The sequence below is a fragment of the Cherax quadricarinatus genome, chromosome 37 (genome assembly GCF_038502225.1).
Source record: "Cherax quadricarinatus isolate ZL_2023a chromosome 37, ASM3850222v1, whole genome shotgun sequence".
Lineage (NCBI taxonomy): Eukaryota > Metazoa > Arthropoda > Malacostraca > Decapoda > Parastacidae > Cherax > Cherax quadricarinatus.
The window spans coordinates 11,859,915-11,887,213 of NC_091328.1; the positions used below are offsets into that span (position 1 = coordinate 11,859,915).

Here is a 27,299-nt window from a genome sequence, read left to right on the forward strand (position 1 = left end):
TTTATGGGATAAAAGAGATGCTTCCAAATAGAGTTTAGATGAAAATACAGAAGAGAAGACACGCTGTACATGAATGGTATACAATACCAAAGAATCTGAGATTCTTCAGGACTACGATGCTCGTCACCAACTCCAAGGCTGAGGGACTGATTACCTCATCTTTTGTATATAGATCTACAGTCTTCACATTGTGTCCATTACCTGGAGATTACCTGGAGAGAGTTCCGGGGGTCAATGCCCCCGCGGCCCGGTCTGTGACCAGGCCTCCTTAGGTCAGTGTCCCAGGATGCGACCCACACCAGTCGACTAACACCCAGGTACCCATTTTACTGATGGGGAACATAGACAACAGGTGGAAAGAAACACGTCCAATGTTTCTACTCTGGCTGGGAATCGAACCCAGGCCCTCACCGTGTGAAGCGAGAGCGTTAACCACCAGGCCACCACTGTAAACCACTGTATGGCGAACCGTCTACAAATATAGATAAATATATGTGCAACATTTGAGTAATTCTTTATCAGAAGACACATTTGCAAGGCAACCTTTATTGTTGCAGATGCATGCCGATAAATTTATATACACTAACAATTAACTTTAATCCTTCTTTTAAGAGTTAAGCTTTTCATGATGTTACGGCTTTAATGACCCACTTATTGAATCACTGTATAATCAACAGACCTAACACAATAAGGAAGAAAAATCTTGCTAACATTCTCTTAATGAAATGGAGAGGAGCCCTAGGCATCGAGTACTGATAGTCGGCCCACCTGTTGTCTCGACGAAGCCCTTGTTGAGCTTGTCCCAGGAGATGTAGTCGGAAACGATGAGGAAGATGACTATGACAGCCACGACGATGGAGCCACACCAGAAGATGAGGATTCGGGGCACGTTGGATAAACGGTAGAGGCGACGAAAGCCAGTGGCCCAGTGCGGGTAGAGGTTGTCTTGAAGCATCATGTCGGTCACCATCAGTGCTGTCACCAGGTCACCCAGCCACGTGCAGGTAGCTGCAGCCTTCATCATGCTGCAGAGGCAGGAAGAGCACGAGGTCAGTCGTTAATAGTTAATGGGGTTTAAAGCCTATCAACTACACTAGGGTCATTAAGGCTGCAAGTAACCTTTCCACCACCAGTCAACAACACTTTAACCACTAACAACCTGTCGGTATTTTATACCATTTTAATATTCACTTTAATCACTAAAATGGGGATTGAAATAAACTCGCAGCATATGAGAGAAATACACGTCTTGGTGTAAATACATCCTGTCAAGGTTAGTGGGAACGGTGACAGTGGAAGCAAGCAAATCTAGGATCCAGGATTATTCAATGAGATTGCTAGATCTAAGCATGAATCAGACTACGATATTCCTTCATATACGTATTTGTGTTGCAGCGCTCACAAGTGAAGCTAGGATATACTCATCAATTTGTGTTGTAGCCTTTTAAGATCTGAAGAGCTCTTCTACCTGCTAAAACACTCAAATATAAAATAACAATTTAGATTGTTATGGACTTTACATATTATTTTTGAAAAATATGTGAAATATTAAAAACAAATAATGAAAAAAATGTTCGTAAACGTTATTTTATTGCACATTTCGACGGTTCAGCTGTTTCAAGTATTTTCTGTCAAACCTCAATTTTTAGTTAAAAATATGCACTTAAGGATGTAACAAAGTGCAGACAAGCCAGGAAAAGCCCCCACATGAGTGAAATAAGACGCAATGTAAAGTTTTTATTGGTATCACAGTAGACGTACTAATAATTTCAATAGTAGTGGTAGTAATAGAAACCACTGCAATAGCAGTAGTAACAATCTTTGCAACAGTAGTTGTAGCAACAGCAGCTGCAACAATAATCTCCACCTTGTATCCAGATACCACCGGTGAATGGCACCGAAGTTACATCCTAGAAATCACCATATTACCAGACTAATTTAACCTCTAATGCACCTAATGATAAGTCTCATTCCAGGTAACGGCGTTAGTGACGTACGTGTGCGTTGGCTGCTGCGCCTTTAAGGTTAGGTATGGTTGGCCACGACGTTACCGGGCATTAATTAAACAACGCGACGATGTCCAGTAAATCGGATGAAAACCGATTTTACCCAATAAATCTTCGATATTTTATGAGTTATAAAACAGTACTTTATATTTTAAGTGGAAAAAGTGGTTGTTTTTTCTTGTCGCTGGTCCAGCTGGCTCGCTGTTTATGTCTGCCAGCTGTTCACATAATTTTTTTACGAGATTATTATTATATTCACAAAACATTAAATCCGTATAGGTCAAACAGCGATAAACTTTGATGAGAGGAAAACGTAAATAATAATTATATAAAATTAATAATTTTAATAATTCACAAATAAGTTGCACATAGAATGAAACTTATGACGACGTTTCGGACCATTAACTAGTCACAGGGCTAGTTAATGATCCAAGTCGGACCGAAACGTCGTCACAAGTCAGATTCCCCTATGTGCGGGTTATCTGTATACTGTTCCAGTCACTATATTGTGTTTTCTTTATTAACAGTATTATTATTATTATTATAATCAAGGGGGAAGCGCTAAACCCGGAGGATTATACAGCGCCTGGGGGGGGGGGGATGTGGAAGGCATTCAGGCTTAATTCGGGGAACTGGAGCACAGATCCAATTCCCTAAATCAAGAGCCCCTCACCAACATCAAGGAACCTTCCTTGAGGGGTTTATTAACAGTAAATATCTACACAGGTTCGTGGTGCTTGACCTTCAACATGGCTGACCAGTGTAAATCAGCTGACTGTATAACGTGATTGCAAAACCTCGTTACGGAAATACAAAACTGACGTTCCCTGGAGTATACCTGGAGTGGGTTTCGGGGGGGTCAACGCCCCCGTGGCCCGGTCTGTGACCAGGCCTCGCGGTGGACTAGGGCCTGATCAATGAGGCTGTTACTGCTGGTCGCACGCAAACCGATGTACGAACCACAGCCTGGCTGGTAAGGTACGTAAACTTACCTACACCTTCAAATATATTTTTTTGTGAAGTTCAGAAACGGACGAACTGTAATGCGTGCGAAAACTCCCGTCCTATTATTAGATAAGAAAGTTAGTATATTACTGTTGATATCTGGCCACCTCGCTACTATTATTACCTCCCGCGACAACTTTTAATTTGTGACACAACTGGGTTATAAAACACAGATTAATTAAGATATTTTTTCAGCATCCTGTCAACGGATATGGCGCCACTGTGTGTATGTCTGGCAGCTCCGTAGGGGGTTGTTGATAGAAGTATCTTGTACGCCTGGCAGCGCCGTATAGGTATCAGTGTTATGAGTTTGTGCATCTGGCAGCGCCATAAATGTGTTGGTGCTGCTATTCCCTATGTCTGGCAACACCACAGAGGTGGTGGTAAGGCTAGTTTGTACAACTGAGACTGTTGTGGTGTTGGTGACATCTTGCAAGTCTGGCACTGTTGTGGAGGTTATGGTATTACATCGTACGTCTGGTACCGTAGTAGAGGTGTTATGGTAATATATCATACGTCTGGCATTGTTGAAGCTGTGGTAATTACCGTACGTCTGGCACTGTTTTAGAGCTCTGTTAACATATCGTACGTCTGACACTGTAGATTTTTATGGTAATTATCTATTCGCCTGGCTTTGTCATAGTGGTACTGTAGTGAATATCGTACGTCCAACATTGTTGCAGAAGTGTTAATAGTGGCATATCGTACGTTTGGCATTGCTGTAAAGGTGTTTGGTAGCGATACGTACGCCTGGCATAGTTGTTGGTAACGATATTTCTTACGTCTGATATTGATGCAAGAGTTGATGGGCATGACATCTCGTATACCTGGCATCAATAGTGAGAAAGTATATCCTCTTTCTTACCTCTATACCCACCCATTGTCCACACCTACCCTCTCCTCCCCACTCGCCTATTATTCCCACCCACTCATTGCTCTCACCCACTCACTGGTCCCACCCACCCGTTCATCCCCACCTACCCATTCATCCTCACCCACCCGTTCATCCTCCACCCACGAATTCCTCCCCACCCATTCATCTTCACCTATCCAATCCACTCGTCTGTTCCTCCTAAACCAACAGTTCCCCTACATCCACATATTCCTCATCACCCACCCATTCCTCATCACCCACCCATTCCTCGTCACTCCTCCCCATGCACATCCTTCCCCCCACTCACCATTTTCTTCCTACAAACACTTTGTTCCTAACACACCCTTTCTTCTCCGCCCACTCTCTGAACTCCGCCCACTCTCTGAACTCCGCCCACCCTTCAGAACATACTCAGGCACAAATAATGAGCTACTTTAAAGTGAAAAGTTAAAACTTACTACAACTTAATGTAATCAAGTTTGAGTAGTTCTACTGGAAGATTTAAAGGATAAAAGCGTGAAGAGTATGAGACAACGTTTCGCCCACGAGAAGCGGGCGAAACGTTGCGGAGTCGCACAATGCCCGAGAAATAGGAGAGCCAGTCAGGTTTGATCTAAGTACAGGATGGCTCCAGTTCCTCGGATCACGAGCCCTTTACCGGCATCAGGGGACCTCCATCCCCTTAAATCCGTCGTGTTTCTTTAGCTGTTGTCTACCCCTGGTGTGTACTCAATTGTGGTTGCAGGGGTCGAGACTCAGCTCCTGGCCCCGTATGTGTGTATATATATATATATATATATATATATATATATTATATATATATATGTATATATATTATAGATATATCTGGAGGTTATTCCGGGGATCAACGCCCCCGCGGCCCGGTCCATGACCAGGCCTCCCGATGGATCAGGGCCTGATCAACTAGGCTGTTACTGCTGGCCGCACGCAGTCCGACGTACGAGCCACAGCCCGGCTGATCCGGCAATTCCCCTAATGCTTGATGGGAGGCTGTTGAACAGTTTTGGGCCCCGGACACTTATGGTGTTTTCTCTTAGTGTACCAATGGCGCCCCTACTTTTTATTGGCGGCATTTTGCATCGCCTGCCCAGTCTTTTACTTTCGTAGGGAGTGATTTCTGTGTGCAGATTTGGGACCATTCCTTCCAAGATTTTCCAAATGTAGATTATGATATATCTCTCCCTCCTGCGTTCCAACGAGTACAAGTCAAGTGCTTCCAAGCGTTCCCAGTAGTTAAGGTGCTTGACAGAACTTATACGTGCAGTAAAGGATCTCTGTATACTCTCTAGATATATATATATATATGTTGCTTTTCGCCTAGCTGCCCCCATACTCACCGATCATAGGCGTACTTGAGGTAGGGCGTTTGCTGATCAATTCGGACTTCATGGTTTGTGTCATACAATAGAATGGAAGTATTCTATGAGGTCAAAAACATCATAAAGAGAAGCCTCGCCACAGCCCGTTGCCCAGCTCAACGGGAACCCCAAGTACAGAAGTCTGATGGAAGTCAAAAGCGTCCTGATGGAGTCACTATACTACCCTGGAAGGATGGTAAGCAGACTGCCTGAGACTACACCTGTGCTGCCACTTTGGCAGACACCTACCTGCCATACTGTGAAGTTGAAGTGGGTGGAGCCGCCAGCTACCGGGAGACCCCAGAAGATCCGTAAATATGAAGACCTTCCCCCTTGCTACAACTTCATCCCAGTAGGGTCGGAGACCCTTGGAGCATGGGGCAAGTGTGCTCTAAAGTTCCTCAAAGAGCTGGGTGAAAAGCTAGTCACAGAAATTAAGGATCACAGAGCGGCCAGCTTCCTCTTTCAGAGACTCGGTGTTGCGATCCAGAGTGGAAATGCTTGCAGCCTTCTGGGCAGGCGGCCCACAGCCGGGGAGCTGGACGAAATATTCGAGATGTAGGCTCTCAGATGTTATTTATGTTGTTCTATTTCCCATTATATTTTTGTCAATGTATTTTGTCTTTAAACAAAGTTCACATAGAATATAGAATATTCGGGGTGGAAGCAGAAGAAAATATTGAAACAGCTAGAGGGAGAACCTGGAGTTTTCCCTGAAGTTTATTCTTTTATCTGAGGATGACCAGTTCCAGAGGTGGTACCTCCCTATATTATATATGCCTGTGCAGGGATATACGTATGTCTGTATAGGTTTCTATGTATGCTTGCACAGGTATCACTACAATAATGATGTATAATACCAACCAGTAGATGGGTAAGACGCAGGTGCAACACTCAGATATCTTTATCCTACACACTGGGATTCTTCAGTCGGATACACGATTTAATCACCTCAATGAATACGCCTTCCGTAGGGCGAAATGTTTGGGAAAAAAGGTACCTGACTGTTTCACCCGTATTCCCCCCCCCCCCTCTCCCCTTTAACATAATATTTCGCTCAACACAAAGTAACTTGCTAAGTTTTACTGTACGAAGCTCATGAGAGATACAGCAACATCAAGAGGAGGGGTGCAGGATCCCCCCTCTCCTTCAAGAGGGGTGCAAGCTCCACCCTCCCCTCCATCAAGAGGAAGGGTGCAGGATCCCCCTCTCCTTCAAGAGGGGTGCAGGCTCCACCCTCCCCTCCATCAAGAGGAGGGGTGCAGGATCCCCCTCTCCTTCAAGAGGGGTGCAAGCTCCACCCTCCCCTCCATCAAGACGAGGAGTGCAGGATTCCCGTCCTCTCCAAGGGGAGGGGATGCAGGCTCCACCCTCCCCGCCTGATAATGACATCCCCCTCCACTTTTCTGACAATTTCCTGACAGCAGTGGCCCGAGAGGAGAGGGGAGGGGTAGACAGTTATGGAGAGAGAGAGAGAGAGAGAGAGAGAGAGAGAGAGAGAGAGAGAGAGAGAGAGAGAGAGAGGGAGGAAGGAGGGAAGGAGTGTGAAAGGAGTAAAAAAGGAGTAATGTTTCAAGACAGCGTCTCAAACTTGCATTTTAAAACGCGTCTGTCTTTCAAAACTTATGCAAAGAGGCCACGACGGCACGTCCATACGTCCAGAAAAGTTTAATCTTACGTCAAAGCTGACGTTTTGAGGTTAAGAGAAAACACGCATCACGGGAAACAGAATTTCCTTAAGACAGAACTGCTGGGGTTCTGCTTTTAGTTCTGGCTTCCTGTAGATGTCACATATGTAACACTTGGGTAACTTTACTATCCAGACGCCTCACTTGCTCAGCACGCTTCTTCAGTCGAATACAGACGAAAATAACACTGAGACAGTAAGGTGGATAATTTTGAGGTGATCAGTCCCTCAGCCTTGATACAAGGTGGTTAGTGCCTCAGGGTAAAACAGAGGCCTGGGGGGTAAAGTACAACTGTAGTTGACGCCACGGGTGAGCATGGCCCACTAGTGGAATTAGGTCATGCTACACTGTTAATTATCAAAGGAATTGTAGAAGACTTTCCCTGTACCCAGGTACCATGGCGTGGCTGTGTCGGAAAACTGCTTAGTGTGATCTACCACTATGTGGCCACGCTCACTTGTGATGTCGCCTCTAACTTCTACACTTCCCTTTTCCTCGAGTATATAAGGTTTGGCCCCATGTCTCTCCTTGATGTTGCGGGACTGACCACCTCCTATCAGGGTTGAAGAACTGAACAAATCATATCAAGACTGAGGGACTGATCACCCTAAAACTACTCTTACTGTCCCCGGTATTATGTTCTCCTGCATTTGACTAAGGAAGCTTATTGTGCAGGTGAAACGTTTCGGCAATAAAGATAGCCAAGTGTCGCACGTGCGTCTTATTCATGACGTTGTCGGTACTGCATACCATGAATAATATTATTATTATTATTATTATTATTAATGATTCTTGGAAAAGTGGAGAAGAATCCTTCCTCCGTAAACCATGCGTGTCGTAAAAGCCGACTAAAATGCCGGGAGCAAGGGGCTAGTAACCCTTTCTGTATACATTACTAAATATCGAGTCACTCTGCCTCGGTGGGAGACGGCCGGTGTATAAAAAAACCTACTATTACTACTACTGCTAATAATAATAATTATTTTACTACAAATATAAACATCAAACTGGTATGGATCATAAAGTCAGGGGCATTTAAAGGCTGCTTCCAAATTATACACAGTGGAAGGCAAGTTAATTGAGGGTTATTAAAGCTAAAAGGCTTTGAAGCCACTTGGATAAAAAAAAAAGGTCCAGACTGTGGCTTTGTTGGCTTCGAGGGTGGCTTGGTGGCTTGCTGCTGGAGTGCCGCCCAAGACTCTCTTCAGGTACTTGAACCCCATGGATGCCTCTTGATCCAAGGAGTTGGAGCTCTCCTTTATTGGACAAGATCTGATTACCACGCATCAACACCCCCCACCCCACCAGGCGCTGTATGATCCATACTGCTTTAGCGCTTCCCCATGAGTTTAATAACAATTTTAATGCTAATAACAGTAATAATCAAGTAATCATAATGATGATAATAACGATGAGAAGAAAAAGAAAACTGTTCTCCCTCACCCTAAACCTCCCGCTTTCTTTCTCCATCTACCTCTTTCCCTCCTCCACTCCACTTCAACTCCACCTCCCTCCAACCTCCACCGCACCCTCCTCCTCCTCCCCTCCAACCTCCACCGCGCCTTCTTCCTCCTCCCCTCCAACCTCCACCGCGCCCTCCTCCTCCTCCCCTCCAACCTCCACCGCGCCCTCCTCCTCCTCCCCTCCAACCTCCCCCACCCCCTCACCTTTCATTAGTAACGTTCATGTCAGAGCCAATCTGCCACCTGCAAGGTTCACCGTGTCCGATGAGAAGGATCAGGTTGTACACGTATGAGAACATGTACAGTGACACTATCACTGTTAGTGCCATTGTCATCCACGACCCCTGAAACACAACCCCCTCATCATTAACATTAATTATATTATCACCATTACGATTAAACTATTATTTCATGATATATATTATATATATATAGGCACTCTTATTGGGCCACACATACCTCCCCCACCTATCACTTTCCACGGGTTCTCCTGCCACCTGCACCCGCGACTCACCTGCTCATCCCTGAACATCTTGAGTCGCAGCATCCTCTTGAAGATGAGGCCGTGGATGAGCACTTTTCCCACCAGCATCCCGCAGAGGATAGCGATCAACCACATCACCACCTGGAGGCACACGCACACTCGTCACCAGTGATTTGCGAATGAGAGAAAAGAGAGGAAGGGATGAGAGGAAATGGATAAAGGGGTAATAAGAGGATTGGGAAGGGAAGAGAAGAGATGAGGAAGCGAAGGGGAGCGATGACAGGGAGTGGAGGGAAGGGTAGACATGTTTGTTTAAGTTTGTGGAAGAAGGGGGCGAGATGAGGAAGCCGGAAGGAAGAGGGGGAGAGGAGGGAGCGAGAGGTGGTAGGAGGGTCGGACGAAGGGTCTCCGGGTTGTACCATCAGCAAGATGCACAGATTTTGGTTGTAAATGTCACTGAGCAAGGTAGGCAGAAGCTGCCTTTAAAACATTAAAGCAGTACTACTGGTCCCATCAGTCTTGCTGCTACACACACGTAAAAGTACTGTTCTTACAGGCAAGCTCAGATACAGGGATACATACGTACAGGAATAGACAGATACAAGTGCACGAACTTAGGAGGGTACGGAGTCACACACAGGAACAATAACTGAAATATATGTATTTTACTGCCCTCTTATCCTATTTTCTCACTTTACAGGATGTCGAGGTAGAATAAGTTGATGAATTAACTACTTTTCATAGGGAGTCAAGAATTACAAGAAAAATTTACGGCCTTTAATATAATATTGTTCCTTAGAACATATCACTTTTAAGTTGTTAGGTTTTCTCTCGTATCTTACGAGCGCAAGAACATTTACAGAGAACTATATACATGAACTTGAGGTTTCATTTCCATTTACACGAATAAAGTTACAAGATATCACCCGGAGATTTTCAGAACACCAGTGAATATATCACACATTTGACTTGGGACGTAATATACAGATAAGTTCCCCACGAGCACCTTCTTAAGTATGATCTAAGGGAATACGGTTCTCTTATAACAGAAGACTCCCAAGCAATGCACCTTGGGTTGTAGACCAGCTGCTACTGCCAGTAGTGAAAAGGGGTGACCTGACATAAGGTAGGTCACGTGGCATACTTAAAGGTAGCTCGGGTTAACCAGAGACTGGTCGTTACACTAGTGCTTGACAACTCGCACCGTTACGCCTAACATAAGAGTTTAAAACCATTAAGAATATACAATAATTTTAGCTCAATTACTTTCACACTTCTCAGGAGCTGTGCAATGTTGCAAGGGAGCAACCAAAGCGGGTGAACAAGTGTGTTTTATGCAACAATTATATATATATATATATATATATATATATATATATATATATATATATATATATATATATATTTATTAATACACTGACCGATTCCCACCAAGGCAGGGTAGCCCGAAAAAGAAAAACTTTCCATCATTCACTCAATCACTGTCTTGCCAGAAGGGTGCTTTACACTACAGTTTTTAAACTGCAACATTAACACCCCTCCTTCATATATAATATATATATATATATATATATATATATATATATATATATATATATATATATATATATATATAATATATATATATGTAATATTCATATGTATATATATATATATATATATATATATATATATATATATATATATATATATATATATATATATATATATATATATTCTTCAGTATTAAAGACACATTTCAGCAGTAAAGACACCTAAGTGGTGAATATATATATATATATATATATATATATATATATATATATATATATATATATATATATATATATATATATATATATATAATATATATATATATACATATATATACATATACATACATACATACATATATACATATATATATATATATATATATATATATATATATATATATATATATATATATATATATATATATATATATATATATACAATTTACATTTAAGTAACTCACCTTAATCATCCTCCAGAACCACTCATCTGGATACTTGGTCGACACGAAGCTAAAGACATTGCCAACCACCGGGATGTTCGATTCTGTAAAAGAAATTATAATTAATCAACTATTAAACCAATTACTGTTCATAACTAAACCTCAAAGTTAAAATAAAAAATATTATGGGTTAGTTGTGAAGTGTTCCAGGGACGGTCATGTGACTCATTTGTGAAGGATATATATATATATATATATATATATATATATATATATATATATATATATATATATATATATATATATATATATAAATATATATATATATATATATATATATATATATATATATATATATTATATATATATATATATATATATATATTATATATATATATATATATATATATATATATATATATATATATATATATATATATATATATATATATATATATATATATATATATATATATATATATATATATATATATGTCGTGCCTAATAGGCAGAGCTTGCGATCTTGGCTTAAATAGCAACGTTCATCTTGCCATATAGGACAAGTGAAAATTTGTGTATGCAATAATTTCGCTAAAATCATTCTGAACCTAACGAAAAAAATACATTTGATTGTGTTTGTTTAGTACTAAATTACTGTAAACGTATTTAAAATATATTTAGTTGGGTTAGGCTAAAATAAATTGCTCTTGTTATAATAAGGTTAGGTAAGTTTTCTAAGATTCTTATGGTGCAAAATTAAAAATTTTTACATTAACATTAACGAAAAAAATATATCTTTAAACGTATAAGAGAAAATTTCAGAAAGGACTTAATTTTAAATGAGTTCTTGCTAATTGACCAGTTTTACATATTCGGCACGACATATATATATATATATATATGTGTGTGTGTGTGTGTGTGTGTGTGTGTGTGTGTGTGTGTGTGTGTGTGTGTGTGTGTGTGTGTGTGTGTGTGTGTGTGTGTGTGTGTGTGTGTGTGTGTGTGTCGTGCCGAATATGTAAAACTGGTCAATTAGCAAGAACTCGTTTAAAATTAAGTCCTTTCTAAAATTTTCTCTTATACGTTTAAAGATATATTTTTTTCATTAATGTTAATGTAAAAAAATTTAATTTTGCTCCAAAAAATCTTTGAAAACTTACCTAACCTTATTATAACAAGAACAATTTATTTTAGCCTAACCTAACTAAATATATTTTAAATACGTTTACAATAATTTAATACTAAACAAACACAATCAAATATATTTTTTTTCGTTAGGTTCAGAATGATTTTAGCGAAATTATTGCATACACAAATTTTCACTTGTCCTATATGGCTATTTAAGCTAAGATCGCAAGTTCTGCCTATTCGGCACGACATATATATATATATATATATATATATATATATATATATATATATATATATATATATATATATATATATATATATATATATATTTCAACAAGTCGGCCGTCTCCCACCGAGGCAGGGTGACCCAAAAAAGAAAGAAAATCCCCAAAAAGAAAATACTTTCATCATTCAACACTTTCACCACACTCACACATTATCACTGTTTTTACAGTGGTGCTCAGAATACAACAGTTTAGAAGCATACACATATAAAGATACACAACATATCCCTCCAAACTGCCAATATCCCAAACCCCTCCTTTAAAGTGCAGGCATTGTACTTCCCATTTCCAGGACTCAAGTCCGACTACATGAAAATAACCGGATTCCCTGAATCCCTTCACTAAATATTACCCTGCTCACATTCCAACAGATCGTCAGGTCCCAAGTACCATTCGTCTCCATTCACTCCTATCTAACACGCTCACGCACGCTTGCTGGAAGTCCAAGCCCCTCGCCCACAAAACCTCCTTTACCCCCTCTCTCCAACCCTTTCGAGGACGACCCCTACCCCGCCTTCCTTCCCCTATTGATTTATATGCTTTCCATGTCATTCTACTTTGATCCATTCTCTCTAAATGACCAAACCACCTCAACAACCCCTCTTCTGCCCTCTGACTAATACTTTTATTAACTCCACACCTTTTCCTAATTTTCACACTCCGAATTTTCTGCATAATATTTACACCACACATTGCCCTTAAACAGGACATCTCCACTGCCTCCAACCGTCTCCTCGCTGCTGCATTTACCACCCAAGCTTCACACTCATATAAGAGTGTTGGTACTACTATACTTTCATACATTCCCTTCTTTGCCTCCATAGATAACGTTTTTTGACTCCACATATACCTCAACGCACCACTCACCTTTTTCCCTCATCAATTCTATGATTAACCTCATCCTTCATAAATCCATCCGCCGACACGTCAACTCCCAAGTATCTGAAAACATTCACTTCTTCCATACTCCTCCTCCCCAATTTGATATCCAATTTTTCTTTATCTAAATCATTTGATACCCTCATCACCTTACTCTTTTCTATGTTCACTTTCAACTTTCTATCTTTACACACATTCCCAAACTCATCCACTAACCTTTGCAATTTTTCTTTAGAATCTCCCATAAGCACAGTATCATCAGCAAAAAGTAACTGTGTCAATTCCCATTTTGAATTTGATTCCCCAAAATTTAATCCCACCTCTCTCCCGAACACCCTAGCATTTACTTCCTTTACAACCCCATCTATAAATATATTAAACAACCATGGTGACATTACACATCCCTGTCTAAGACCTACTTTTACCGGGAAGTAGTCTCCCTCTCTTCTACACACCCTAACCTGAGCCTCACTATCCTCGTAAAAACTCTTTACAGCATTTAATAACTTACCACCTATTCCATATACTTGCAACATCTGCCACATTGCTTTTCTATCCACTCTATCATATGCCTTTTCTAAATCCATAAATGCAATAAAAACTTCCCTACCTTTATCTAAATACTGTTCACATATATGCTTCAATGTAAACACTTGATCTACACATCCCCTACCCACTCTGAAACCTCCTTGCTCATCCGCAATCCTACATTCTGTCTTACCTCTAATTCTTTCAATTATAACCCTACCGTACACTTTTCCTGGTATACTCAGTAAACTTATTCCTCTATAATTTTTACAATCTCTTTTGTCCCCTTTCCCTTTATATAAAGGGACTATACATGCTCTCCGCCAATCCCTAGGTACCTTCCCCTCTTTCATACATTTATTAAACAAAAGAACCAACCACTCCAACACTATATCCCCCCCTGCTTTTAACATTTCTGTCATGATCCCATCAGTTCCAGCTGCTTTACCCCCTTTCATTCTACGTAATGCCTCACGTACCTCCCCCACACTTACATTCTGCTCTTCTTCACTCCTAAAAGATGGTATACCTCCCTGACCAGTGCATGAAATTACAGCCTCTCTTTCTTCCTCAACATTTAAAAGTTCCTCGAAATATTCTCGCCATCTACCTAATACCTCCCTCTCTCCATCTACTAACTCCCCTACTCTGTTTTTATCTGACAAATCCATACTTTCCCTAGGCTTTCTTAACTTGTTTAACTCACTCCAAATTTTTTTCTTATTTTCATTAAAATTTCTTGACAGTGCCTCTCCCACTCTATCATCTGCTCTCCTTTTGCACTCTCTCACCACTCTCTTCACCTTTCTTTTACTCTCCATATACTATGCTCTTCTTATAACACTTCTGCTTTGTAAAACCCTCTCATAAGCTACCTTTTTCTCTTTTATCACACCCTTTACTTCATCATTCCACCAATCACTTCTCTTTCCTCCTGCTCCCACCCTCCTATAACCACAAACTTCTGCCCCACATTCTAATACTGCATTTTTAAAACTATTCCAACCCTCTTCAACCCCCCCTCCACTACTCATCTTTGCACTAGCCCACCTTTCTGCCAATAGTCGCTTATATCTCCCCCGAACTTCCTCCTCCCTTTGTTTATCCGCTTTCACCTCCCTCTTACTTGTTGTTGCCACCTTCCTCTTTTCCCATCTACCTCCTACTCTAACTGTAGCTACAACTAAATAATGATCCGATATATCAGTTGCCCCTCTATAAACATGTACATCCTGGAGCCTACCCATCAACCTTTTATCCACCAATACATAATCTAATAAACTACTTTCATTACGTGCTACATCATACCTTGTATATTTATTTATCCTCTTTTTCATAAAATATGTATTACTTATTACCAAATCTCTTTCTACACATAGCTCAATTAAAGGCTCCCCATTTACATTTACCCCTGGCACCCCAAATTTACCTACTACTCCCTCCATAACATTTTTACCCACTTTAGCATTGAAATCCCCAACCACCATTACTCTCACACTTGATTCAAAACTCCCCACGCATTCACTCAACATTTCCCAAAATCTCTCTCTCTCCTCTACACTTCTCTCTTCTCCAGGTGCATACACGCTTATTATAACCCACTTTTCACATCAAATCTTTATTTTACTCCACATAATCCTTGAATTAATACATTTATAGTCCCTCTTTTCCTGCCATAGCTTATCCTTCAACATTATTGCTACTTCTTCTTTAGCTCTAACTCTATTTGAAACCCCTGACCTAATCCCATTTATTCCTCTCCATTGAAACTCTCCCACCCCCTTCAGCTTTGTTTCACTTAAAGCCAGGACATCCAGCTTCTTCTCATTCATAACTTCCACAATCATCTCTTTCTTATCATCTGCACAACATCCACGCACATTCAGACTTCCCACTTTGACAATTTTCTTATTATTATTTTTAGTAATCTTTACAGGAAAAGGGGTTACCAGCCCATTGTTCCCGGCATTTTAGTTGACTTTTACAACACGCATGGCTTACGGAGGAAAGATTCTTTTTCCACTTCCCCATGGATATAAAATGAAAAGTAATAAGACCAAGAACTATTAAGATAAAATCAAAGAAAACTCAGATGAGTGTGTATAAATAAACGTGTACATGTATGTGTAGTGTGACCTAAGTGTAAGTAGAAGTAGCAAGACATACCTGTAATCTTGCATATTTATGAGACAGACAAAAGACACCAGCAATCCTACCATCATGTAAAACAATTACAGGCTTTCGTTTTACACTCACTTGGCAGGACGGTAGTACCTCCCTGGGCGGTTGCTGTCTACCAACCTACTACCTATATATATATATATATATATATATATATATATATATATATATATATATATATATATATCTTCTTCTTTCAACGTACCAGCCGTATCCCACTGAGGTGGGGTGGCCCAAAAGAAAAAACTGAAGTTTCTCCTTTTAAATTTAGTAATATATACAGGAGAAGGGGTTACTAGCCCCTTGCTCCCGGCATTTTAGTCGCCTCTTACGACACGCATGGCTTACAGAGGAAGAATTCTGTTCCACTTCCCCATGGAGATAAGAGGAAATAAACAAGAACAAGAATTAGAAAGAAAATAGAAGAAAACCCAGAGGGGTGTGTATATATATGCTTGTACATGTATGTGTAGTGTGACCTAAGTGTAAGTAGAAGTAGCAAGACTTACCTGTAATCTTGCATATTTATGAGACAGACAAAAGACACCAGCAATCCTACCATCATGTAAAACGATTACAGGCTTTCGTTTTACACTCACTTGGCAGGACGGTAGTACCTCCCTGGGCGGTTGCTGTCTACCAACCTACTACCTACAATATATATATATATATATATATATATATATATATATATATATATATATATATATATATTATATAATGTATATTTATATATATATATATATATATATATATATGAAGGAGGGGTGTTAATGTTGCAGTTTAAAAACTGTAGTGTAAAGCACCCTTCTGGCAAGACAGTGATGGAGTGAATGATGGTGAAAGTTTTTCTTTTTCGTGCCACCCTGCCTTGGTGGGAATCGGCCAGTGTGATAATAAAAAAATAATAATAACAATATATATATATATATCCTTCACAGAGAGAGAGAGAGCGAGAGAGAGAGAGAGAGTACTGTTTTTCTATCCTTAACTATTACACCTACATAACACACGACAATTCTTAATCTAGGTAGAAGTCAGCAGACAACCTCGGTGTGAACTTCCTAGTCCACTGTTGTCAGTTTTCCTCCTTGTACTCCCATGTAATCTGTGGAGACCGACTTGATAAAGAGCGAAACTTTGTCCCAATAAAAACTGGTTCTGTAACGTTTCTTTTAGTCATTATTGTCTGCAGTACGACATTTAGGTCCTCTAAGACTAAAAGATTAAATTAGTATAATTGTGGCAAGACGAGGATACTTATAACAGTGTACTTAACACGTCACTGTTATGATAAGACAAAGATACTTACAACAGTGTACTCAACACTTCACTGTTATTATAAGATGGAGATACTTAACAACAATTTACTCAACACTTCACTGTTATTCCTAAATTTGGACAGTTTACTGAAGGAGAAAGGGGAAGAAAACACAGATGAGGTGGTCCGCCGGTGACGCTGATCGACCGATACTCCATCACTCTCCAAGAGCGATGGAGCTTCCTCAGACTAGACAACCTTCCAGTGAAAGACGAAACTTTGCTCCATCTCGATTTTCACAACCATTACCTCCTTTTCCTCCACAACCACCACTAACTTAGCTCCCCCCCCCTTCAACTCGAGCGCAGCCGTCACCCCTCACATCTATCATCACTACATCCATCATCACCAATTCCAGTCTGACTACGTACACCACAACCACCATTACCACAAATTATTAAGAAAGGGATCGCAGTTAAGTTTTTCTAGATTCCCTCTCACAAAATTGATGAATTAGCTAAGCAGACAGTAAATAAAGAGAATGTTGAGTATAACTTTAGTTTTTGAAATTGAAGTTTACGAACCATTGTTAGAAAGGAACTAGCACACAAACCTGAAGAAAATAGAACAGTATAGATAGGAACTAGCAGCTCCGTAACCATCATAATGATATGCGCCAAGTTAAATATATCTATGGAGAAAGTAACATGGTCAGTAAACTGAAAGATGTTGTTACTGCTAAACTAAGACTAGGTTGTATCTCTGGCAGTATGGTTTGTATGGAGATATCAATGACATTATATACAAAATATGTGGACAGAGACACTGACATACACTGGTGTGTGTGTATGTGGGCAGATGTGTGGAAGGACAGTGTCATACACTAGTGTGTGGAAGGACACAGTGTCATACACTAGTGTGTGGAAGGACACAGTGTCATACACTAGTGTGTGGAAGGACACAGTGTCATACACTAGTGTGTGGAAGGACACAGTGTCATACACTGGTGTGTGGAAGGACACAGTGTCATACACTGATGCGTGGAAGGAGACGGTGTCATACACTGGTGTGTGGAAGAACACAGTATCATACACTGGTGTGTGGACAGAGACAGTGACATACACTGGTGTGTGGACAGACAGTGACGTACACTGGTGTGTGGACAGTGACATACACTGGTGTGTGGTCAAAGACAGTGACACACACTGGTATGTAGACAGAGACAGTGACATACACTGGTGTGTGAACAGAGACAGTGACACACACTGGTGTGTGGACAGAGACAGTGACATTCACTGGTGTGTGGACAGAGACAGTGACATACACTGTAACATTACATCTTCGAGTGTCCCAGCATACAACCTTTCAGACACGCCTCCATGCAAACCTTACAGGATGTGCTAAAACACATCATTGTTAATAATAAAATATCTGAAATCATGAAACTGTATCCACATTTTGCATCGACTAGATGAAGCAACTGTCTTTATAGAGATTGCAACCAAATTGTGGCCCATGTTTTCTTTTTATTTTTGTAGTGGTAATAAGATTTTTCTTTTTGAGATTGTAGTCCTTACAGTATTGTGTACAACTATATAAATAAATATTCCTTCCTAGCGATGTAAGAACGCTCAGTGGGATCTGACAAAGACCCACTGTGACCTGTACTCCCATTTTCTGCGCTACTGCTCACAGGAGGAGCACGGGGATGCTCACAGGAGGAGCACGGGGATGCTCATAGGATGAGCATAGTTTGCACAATAAACTAGCCACATTGGCGACCCAACTAACCACTACCACTGGCGTTCAAAGCAAGACTAATAAATAAGTTACACATTCTACGTATAAAAACTTCACCAGTCAGTAACTGCATTCAAACTAGTCAACAATAAAACCATCAATTAACGTGGAATAAACCACGGCACAAATGGGGTTAGAACCCATGGCAAGAAAGTCATGAAACTCCAGGCCAGTGTGTAAGAAACTGGGCCATCTAGCTACAGTAACGTGGAATAAAGGCTACCAGGTGTGTCGTAAGCCCCCGTGGTGCCATACACTCAGAAGTGACACTATAAGTCAGGTATACACACCATCACATCACATGTGCTATCGTTGCTACGTTAGTTAACTGAGATTATAACCTTCTGCCCACACGAGGGTCATTTGCGTGTAACTTTAATCCCTAAAATAGGTATTACAGTAAACTCTCAGTGTATATACACTAAGAGTGTATATACACTGAGTGTATATACAATGAGACACTTTTCGGTGTATATATCTTGTGACGAGTATTAAAATGCTAGATGAACGTTTCTGTGAGTAACGCAAGTAACAAGATCCCTTGAAGAAGAAACAGCTGTAACGGAAGCGTTTATTGTGGTAAAGTTTCGCTCTAGGTAGAGTTTTATCAAGTCTCCTCAGGGCGAAACATTGTCTATTCTTCAGTACTCTGTCACCATTACAGGCCAGCACTGGAAAAACGTTTCTCTCTCTTTTTTGGGAGCCCGGGTGGAACAGAGCGGCCATCCGGCCCAAGCTCTTTTCAGTTGAGCGTGACGCAGCGCCTAACATACGGGGCTAAACATAAATACTTAGCAGCAGTGAACTTCAGAGGTAAAGGTTTGTATTTAAATTATATGGCACTGTGGCACTACCCATCACTGCAACACACACACACACACACAAGCACGCATGCACAAAAACTGGAAATTACTGGCCAAGAGGGAACAGATGTACGAGCCCCAGGGGTCGCATGGAGGTACCTAATTATATGAAGAGGCAGTGGAAGCGTAAACAGTTATGAGGCGAAGGCTGGAGCTGTGACTCAACCCCTGCAAGCACAGATAGGTCGGCACATCTAGGCGAGTGCACATGGAGGACAACGAAGTTCACCCACATACCACTAAAGTCCACCCGTATACCAAAGATACCAACCCACACAATAATAAACCCTGCCACATATCGTAAAAGCGCTCTCTGAACGTCAGAATAAGCGTTTAATGACTTAACACAGTCACTTGATAACGATATACGTATTAACGTAGCCCGATCGCTAGCGCACTCACCTCGCACACTGAGGTCCGGAGTTCGAATCTCCGGCACGGCTGGAAAACATTAGGGACGTGTTTCCATAAGACACCTGCTGTCCCTGTTCACCCATCAATAAAATGGGTACCTGGGTGTTAGTGGACTGGTGTGGGTCGCATCCTGGGACAAACCTGACCTAATTTGCCCGAAATGCTAAGTATAACAAGCGGCTTTCTATATAGTAGTATGTCACTGATGTCAGCTAGGACTGTATACTTTGTACATGTACTTGTAGAAATAAAGATATTCTTTCTTTCAACACACCGGCCGTATCCCACCAAGACAGGGTGGCCCAAAAAGAAAAACAGAAGTTTCTCATTTTAAATTTAGTAATATATACAGGAGAAGGGGTTACTAGCCCATTGCTCCCGGCATTTTAGTTGCCTCTTACAACACGCATAGCTTACGGAGGAAGAATTCTGTTCCACTTCCCCATGGAGATAAGAGGAAATAAACAAGAATAAGAACTAGAAAGAAAATAGAAGAAAACCCAGAGGGGTGTGTATATATGTGCTTGTACATGCATGTGTAGTGTGACCTAAGTGTAAGTAGAAGTAGCAAGACATACCTGAAATCTTGCATGTTCATGAGACAGAAAAAAGGACACCAGCAGTCCTACCATCATGTAAAACAATTACAGGCTTTCGTTTTACACTCACGTGGCAGGATGGTAGTACTTCCCTGGGTGGTTGCTGTCTACCAACCTACTACCTAGGTTGTAGACATTATTATTATTATTACAAAGGTACTACTATTCTTCCCTTTCGTGCCGACTCGGGTCTCATTACCGATGCTGAACTATATTGTACCAAGTGTCTCGTCTCCCGCTTACACCAACCTTCCCTCTAGCGAATACACTCCTCTTAAATAACAAAAAAGGAAAGGCACAATACCGTGACTGGAACGATACACAAATAACCCGCACATAGAAGAGAGGAGCTTACGACGACGTTTCGGTCCGACTTGGACCATTTACAAAGTCACACTGTGTGACTTTGGAAATGGTCCAAGTCGGACCGAAACGTCATCGCAAGCTCCTCTCTTCTATGTGCGGGTTATTTGTGTAACACTCCTCTTAATGCAGCACTGCATCACCCACACGGGTTTACCACTGGTTTTTATAATTCATAAAACCATTAGCACCACCATCACAATCATGGGCATCACCATGAGCACCATAAACATCTCCGTCACTATTAACGCTATCACAACCATTATATACAATACAATAAGCACCATCAAAAGGCACTGCCACCATCATTATAAGCACCATCAGCACCATTAACACCACAACCAGCTACAACATCCCAGGCCTCGGCTGTGACCAACAAACTTGGGTCATTACAGCAGTTAAGATGTCCTTGCAACAATGTCCTAATGGACGTGAGGTGTTGCCGGTGTTGTTGCTGGTGTTGTTTCTAGTGTTGGCGATGTCGTTGCTGGTGTTGGAGGTATTGTTGCTGGTGTTGTTGCTGGTGTAGGCGGTGTTGTTGCTGGTACTGTTTCTAGTTGGCGGTGTCGTTGCTGGTGTTGGCGGTGTTGTTGCTGGTGTTGTTTCTAGTGATGGCGGTGTTGTTGCCGGTGTTGGCGGTGCTGCTGCCGGTGTTGGCGATGGTGTTAGTGTTAGTGGTGTTGGTGACCTCACCGTAGCAACACTTGCACAAACATCCACTACACTCAGTATAGGTACACATTTACACTCCCAGATTCTGCATATAATGCGCCTCGCGCTTTTTTTCTATATCTTGCAGCACTGAGAGAGAGAGAGAGAGAGAGAGAGAGAGAGAGAGAGAGAGAGAGAGAGAGAGAGAGAGAGAGAGAGAGAGAGAGAGAGAGAGAGTGTGAGAGTGTGTGTGTGTGTGTGTGTGTGTGTGTGTGTGTGTGTGTGTGTGTGTGTGTGTGTGTACTCAAGTCGTGATGAACAACTGTCATTGAATTAACATAAGAATGGGCCGGGATTCGAACCACAGTCCTGGCAGGTAGCAGGTCCAACACTGTACTACTGAGATACGAGGCTCTCATAGCAAGATTTCACAGACTACACTTGTGTGACAGTACACAAATAACCCGCAGCTTATGACGGCGTTACGGTCAATTTGGGCCACTAACATGTCTGAGTCAGCGACAACCATTACGACTCTGATGTCTCTTCTCACACACCCAGAAGCATATCTTTATATCTGTTATCTTGATATCTGATTTCTTGATATCTGATACCTTGATATCTGATTACTATTATCCACCGTTAATTTTATCGTTATTCCCACATTCTCTCTACTCCCTTCCATTATCCACTCCCTTGCTTACTTTCCAATATTCTCCCTCTCATTTCCTTCCTTTTTATTACCTCTCCCCTTTGGCCTTTTCAAGAGGTGCCTTGATGCTGGTGTAGGACTCTTGATGCTGGTGAAGGACTCATGATGCTGGTGAAGGACTCTTGATGCTGGTGAGGAACTCTTGATGTTTGTGAGGGACTCTTGATACTGGTGAGGAACTCTTGATGTTGGTGAGAGACTCTTGATGTTGATAAGGGAATCTTGATGTTGGTGAGGGACTCCTGATGTTGGTGAGGGACTCTTGATGCTGGTGAAGGACTCTTGATACTGGTGAAGGACTCTTGATGCTGGTGAGGAACTCTTGATGTTTGTGAGGTTCTTGATGTTTGTGAGGGACTCTTGATGTTGATAAGGGACTCTTGATGTTGGTGAGGGACTCTTGATGTTGGTGAGGGACTCTTGATGTTGATAAGGGACTCTTGATGTTGATAAGGGACTCTTGATGTTGGTGAGAGACTCTTGATGTTGATAAGGGACTCTTGATGTTGGTGAGGGACTCTTGATGTTGGTGAGGGACTCTTGATGTTGATAAGGGACTCTTGATGTTGGTGAGGGACTCTTGATGTTGGTGAGAGACTCTTGATGTTGATAAGGGACTCTTGATGTTGGTGAGGGACGCTTGATGTTGGTGAGACTCTTGATGTTGATAAGGGACTCTTGATGTTGGTGAGGGACTCTTGATTTTGGTGAGAGACTCTTGATGTTGATAAGGGACTCTTGATGTTGGTGAGGGACTCTTGATTTTGGTGAGACTCTTGATGTTGATAAGGGACTCTTGATGTTGGTGAGGGACTCTTGATTTTGGTGAGACTCTTGATGTTGATAAGGGACTCTTGATGTTGGTGAGGGACTCTTGATTTTGGTGAGAGACTCTTGATGTTGATAAGGGACTCTTGATGTTGGTGAGGGACTCTTGATTTTGGTGAGACTCTTGATGTTGATAAGGGACTCTTGATGTTGGTGAGGGACTCTTGATTTTGGTGAGAGACTCTTGATGTTGATAAGGGACTCTTGATGTTGGTGAGGGACTCTTGATGTTGGTGAGACTCTTGATGTTGGTGAGGGACTCCTGATGGTGGTGAGAGACTCTTGATGCTAGTGAAGGACTCTTGATGCTGGTGAAGGACTCTTGATGCTGAAGGACTCTTGATACTGGTGAAGGACTCTTGATGCTGGTGAAGAACTCTTGAAGCAACTCTCTCTTCTATTTTGAAGTATATCTCTTGACTACTTTCTTAAATAGTTCCCTCGGCTCGAGAAATAGTCACTTGGACCATTTCTTCTGTTACTGTTCCTATAAGACACACACACACACACACACACACACACACACACACACACACACACACACACATATACACACACACATACATACACACACACCATATAAAAAACTGAGAGGAACTGCCAAGGTTAATAAGGACAGAATGTTTTAGAGAGGGAACACAGCAACAATTGGTCACAACTGGAAGCTGAAGACTCAGATGAGTCACAGGAATGTTAGGAAGTATTTCTTCAGCCACAGAGTTGTTAGGAAATGGAACAGTCTGGAGAGTGAGGAAGTGTAGGCAGCATCCATATATAGCTTTAAGAAGAGGCATGATAAAGCTAGGAGCTTAGACTAGACCCCTGCAATCACATATAGGTGAATACATACAGATGAGTACACATACACACACACAGGTCGTGGCAGAGAAGACTGGTAGTGGCAGGGGTGACAGGTCGTGGCAGGAGAGACATACAGCTCGTGACATAAGACATTAAGGCGTGGCAGGGAAGAGGGCGTGGCAGGGGAAGGAGGGCGTGTCAAGAAAGAGATCGTGGCAGGGAAGAGGGCGTGGCAGGGAAAAGCGAGAGCGCCAGGGAAAAGAGGGCGTGGCAGGGATGGTATATGAGGCTGGTGGGGAGGAAGAGAGAGAGAGAGAGAGAGGAAGGGGTGGAGAAGGGGACCAAAAACTGGATAATTGACTGAAGTTGATGGCGCCGCTCTCAGAGAGAGAGAGAGAGAGAGAGAGAGAGAGAGAGAGAGAGAGAGAGAGAGAGAGAGAGAGAGAGAGAGAGAGAGAGAGAGAGAGAGAGAGAGAGAGAGAGAGAGAGAGAGAGAGAGAGAGAGAGAGAGAGAGAGAGAGAGAGAGAGAGAGAGAGAGAGAGAGAGAGAGAGAGAGAGAGAGAGAGAGAAAGAGAGAAGGCTTTAAATGGATATGTGTGTGTGTACTCACCTAATTGTTGTGGCAGGGGTTGAGTCATAGCTCCTGGCTCCGCCTCTTCACTGGTCACTATGTGTGTGTGCGTGTATGTGTACGTGTGACTGTGTATGCAACTGTGCATATGTATGCATGTACTTATGTGCATGCAAGTGTATATATGCATATGTATACATGTATTTATGTGTATGCATGGATGTGTGCGCTGCCATGTATGTGCTTAGGAGCATTCATGTATGTGCTGTGTGTATGCGCATGTATACACTGTGTGCTTTCATGGATCCGCAAAAAAAAAAAAAATTAAAGGTACAGACAGACAGTGCTAAACCCACACGAGTCACTCCACTGAAGACTACCTTCATGCATAAGGGCGTAGCTCCCTCCCACAAGTGTGTGACTGACCGACCTTAAGAGTCTCGGGAACAAGGGTGTAACCCCCTGTCTCTCCCCCCCCCAGTAACTCAAGAGACAACTTTCCAGGTAGTCAAGTTTACTCAGTTACTGCTAGAGGAGAGATGTACCAGGAGAGACATGATCACGACGTACAAAAGTACAAAGGGCTAGGCTATTTGAGATACGGTAATAATAATAATAATAATAATAATTATTATTATTATTATTATTATTATTATTATTATTATTATTATTATTATTATTTTGTTGATGTTGAACTAGTCAACAAAATGCAACTTCTCATCCAGTTCAGAAATTTTACTAAAATCATATAATCAATATTTTAGATATTTAACGTTGAAGAACCACATGATAACCACAGGGGGAGTTGACTGACGTCTCTAGGCCTTTCGTGTTGCAATCAACACATTGTCAGGAGCTCGCGACGTCGCAGAAGTGAGTAGGACGTCCAGGCAGATCCGTTCCCCACAAAAGTTAGAAACTCATGTTGTCAAGCGTCAACTGAAACCATTGTTAGCTTGTGGTATTATTATTATTATTATTATTATTATTATTATTATTATTATTATTATTATTATTAGTGAAAGGCTCTTGATCCAAACAACTGGAATTACTCTCCCCCTTCGTCAAATTAAAGTTGATTATTTATCATTCACCAAGCGCTGTATAACCCTTACTAGTTTAACGCTTTCTAAAGAATGAAATAATATGGTAATAATAACACGGTAGTAATAATATTAATACGATAGTAATAATAATAATAATAATAATAATAATAATAATAATAATAATAATAATAATCGTGTGAATGCATCTCTTCCTAGGAACCTACTTTAGAAATTCAGAAGAACTGAAACCTCTTAGTGAACTCAGAGTAAATTAAACTTAATTGCCTCTTGCACTTAGGCCTTTTTTCCCATTGACATTTGCTGGAAGATTTATAGCGAGGGACGAGAGAGAGAGAGAGAGAGAGAGAGAGAGAGAGAGAGAGAGAGAGAGAGAGAGAGAGAGAGAGAGAGAGAGAGAGAGAGAGAGATTGTATTGTCTTTTGTCTCCTGTCTGTCCTAAGAGTCCTATTATCCTTTTCCTCGTATCTACCTACTCTTTCGGTGAAGGGCTCTCGATCCTAGGAATTAGGATTAATCCTCATTACCTCCTCATGAAAATAATAATAGTAACAACAACATATTGGATGGTGAGGGAGGTAATGGAGGAAGTGAATGTATTCAGATATTTGGGAGTGATATGTCAGATGGTACTAAAAAGACTAGTGAAACACGGAATAGATGGAGTCAAATATTGTGATGTATTAGAGTATACTAGTACCAACTGTTTTAATGGGTGTGAGACATGGGTTTTAAACGTTGCAGCAAGAAGGAAGATGGAGGCAGTGATGCCAAGTTTGAGAGGAAATGTGTGGTGTGACGTGTGAACATTTTGCAGAGAATTAGGAGTATGGGAATGAGAAGAGGGTGTGAGGTTATAAAAAATAGAATTCAGAGGGATGAGTTTAGATGGCATAGCCATTTAGAAAGGATGGAGCAGAACTAAATGACCAAGTGGGCGCATAAATTTGGGGTGGAAGGAAGGAGATTCAGAGGCCGTCCTAAGAAAGGTTGAAAGAAGGGGGTATAGGCTTCAAGTAGTAGAGGATTGAGCACCTAGCAGGCTTGTGTGAACGTGATCGACCGGAATGGAGACAACTGATTTTTATAACTTGACGTGTTGTTGGAGTGTGGGCAAGGTAACATTTATGAAGGGATTCAAGGAAACCGGTTAAGTGCACTTGCGTCCTATAGGTGGGAAGTACAGCGCCTGTACTCAAGAGGACGAGCGAGGACACTGCAGTTCAGAGGGTTATTTCTACTGAAACGTCTGTGTATGGCTGGCAAAACAGCTATTTAATGAATGTTGCTGAATATGTTTCCTTTTATGAGGTGCCTCATGTCGATATTTTAATAATAATAATAATAATAATAATAATAATAAAATAATAATAATAATAATAATAATAATAATAATAATAATAATAAAATAATAATAATAATAATAATAATAATAATAATAAAATAATAATAATAATAATAATAATAATAATAATAATAATAATAATAATAATA

General features: G+C 41.1%; 1 protein-coding gene across 2 annotated transcripts in view; it reads right to left on the reverse strand.

Moving 5' to 3' along the window:
• The window catches only part of LOC128702573 (transmembrane protein 117), a 130,500-nt gene that overhangs the window by 40,174 nt on the left and 63,027 nt on the right, over positions 1 to 27,299 (reverse strand). For both annotated transcript variants that reach the window (XM_053796866.2, XM_053796876.2), the window contains exons 3-6: positions 10,896 to 10,978; positions 8,930 to 9,040; positions 8,620 to 8,759; positions 769 to 1,025 (exon numbers count right to left, since the gene is read on the reverse strand). In XM_053796866.2, the coding sequence (XP_053652841.1) occupies positions 769 to 1,025; positions 8,620 to 8,759; positions 8,930 to 9,040; positions 10,896 to 10,978 (591 nt within the window). The remainder of the gene's footprint in view (positions 1 to 768; positions 1,026 to 8,619; positions 8,760 to 8,929; positions 9,041 to 10,895; positions 10,979 to 27,299) is intronic.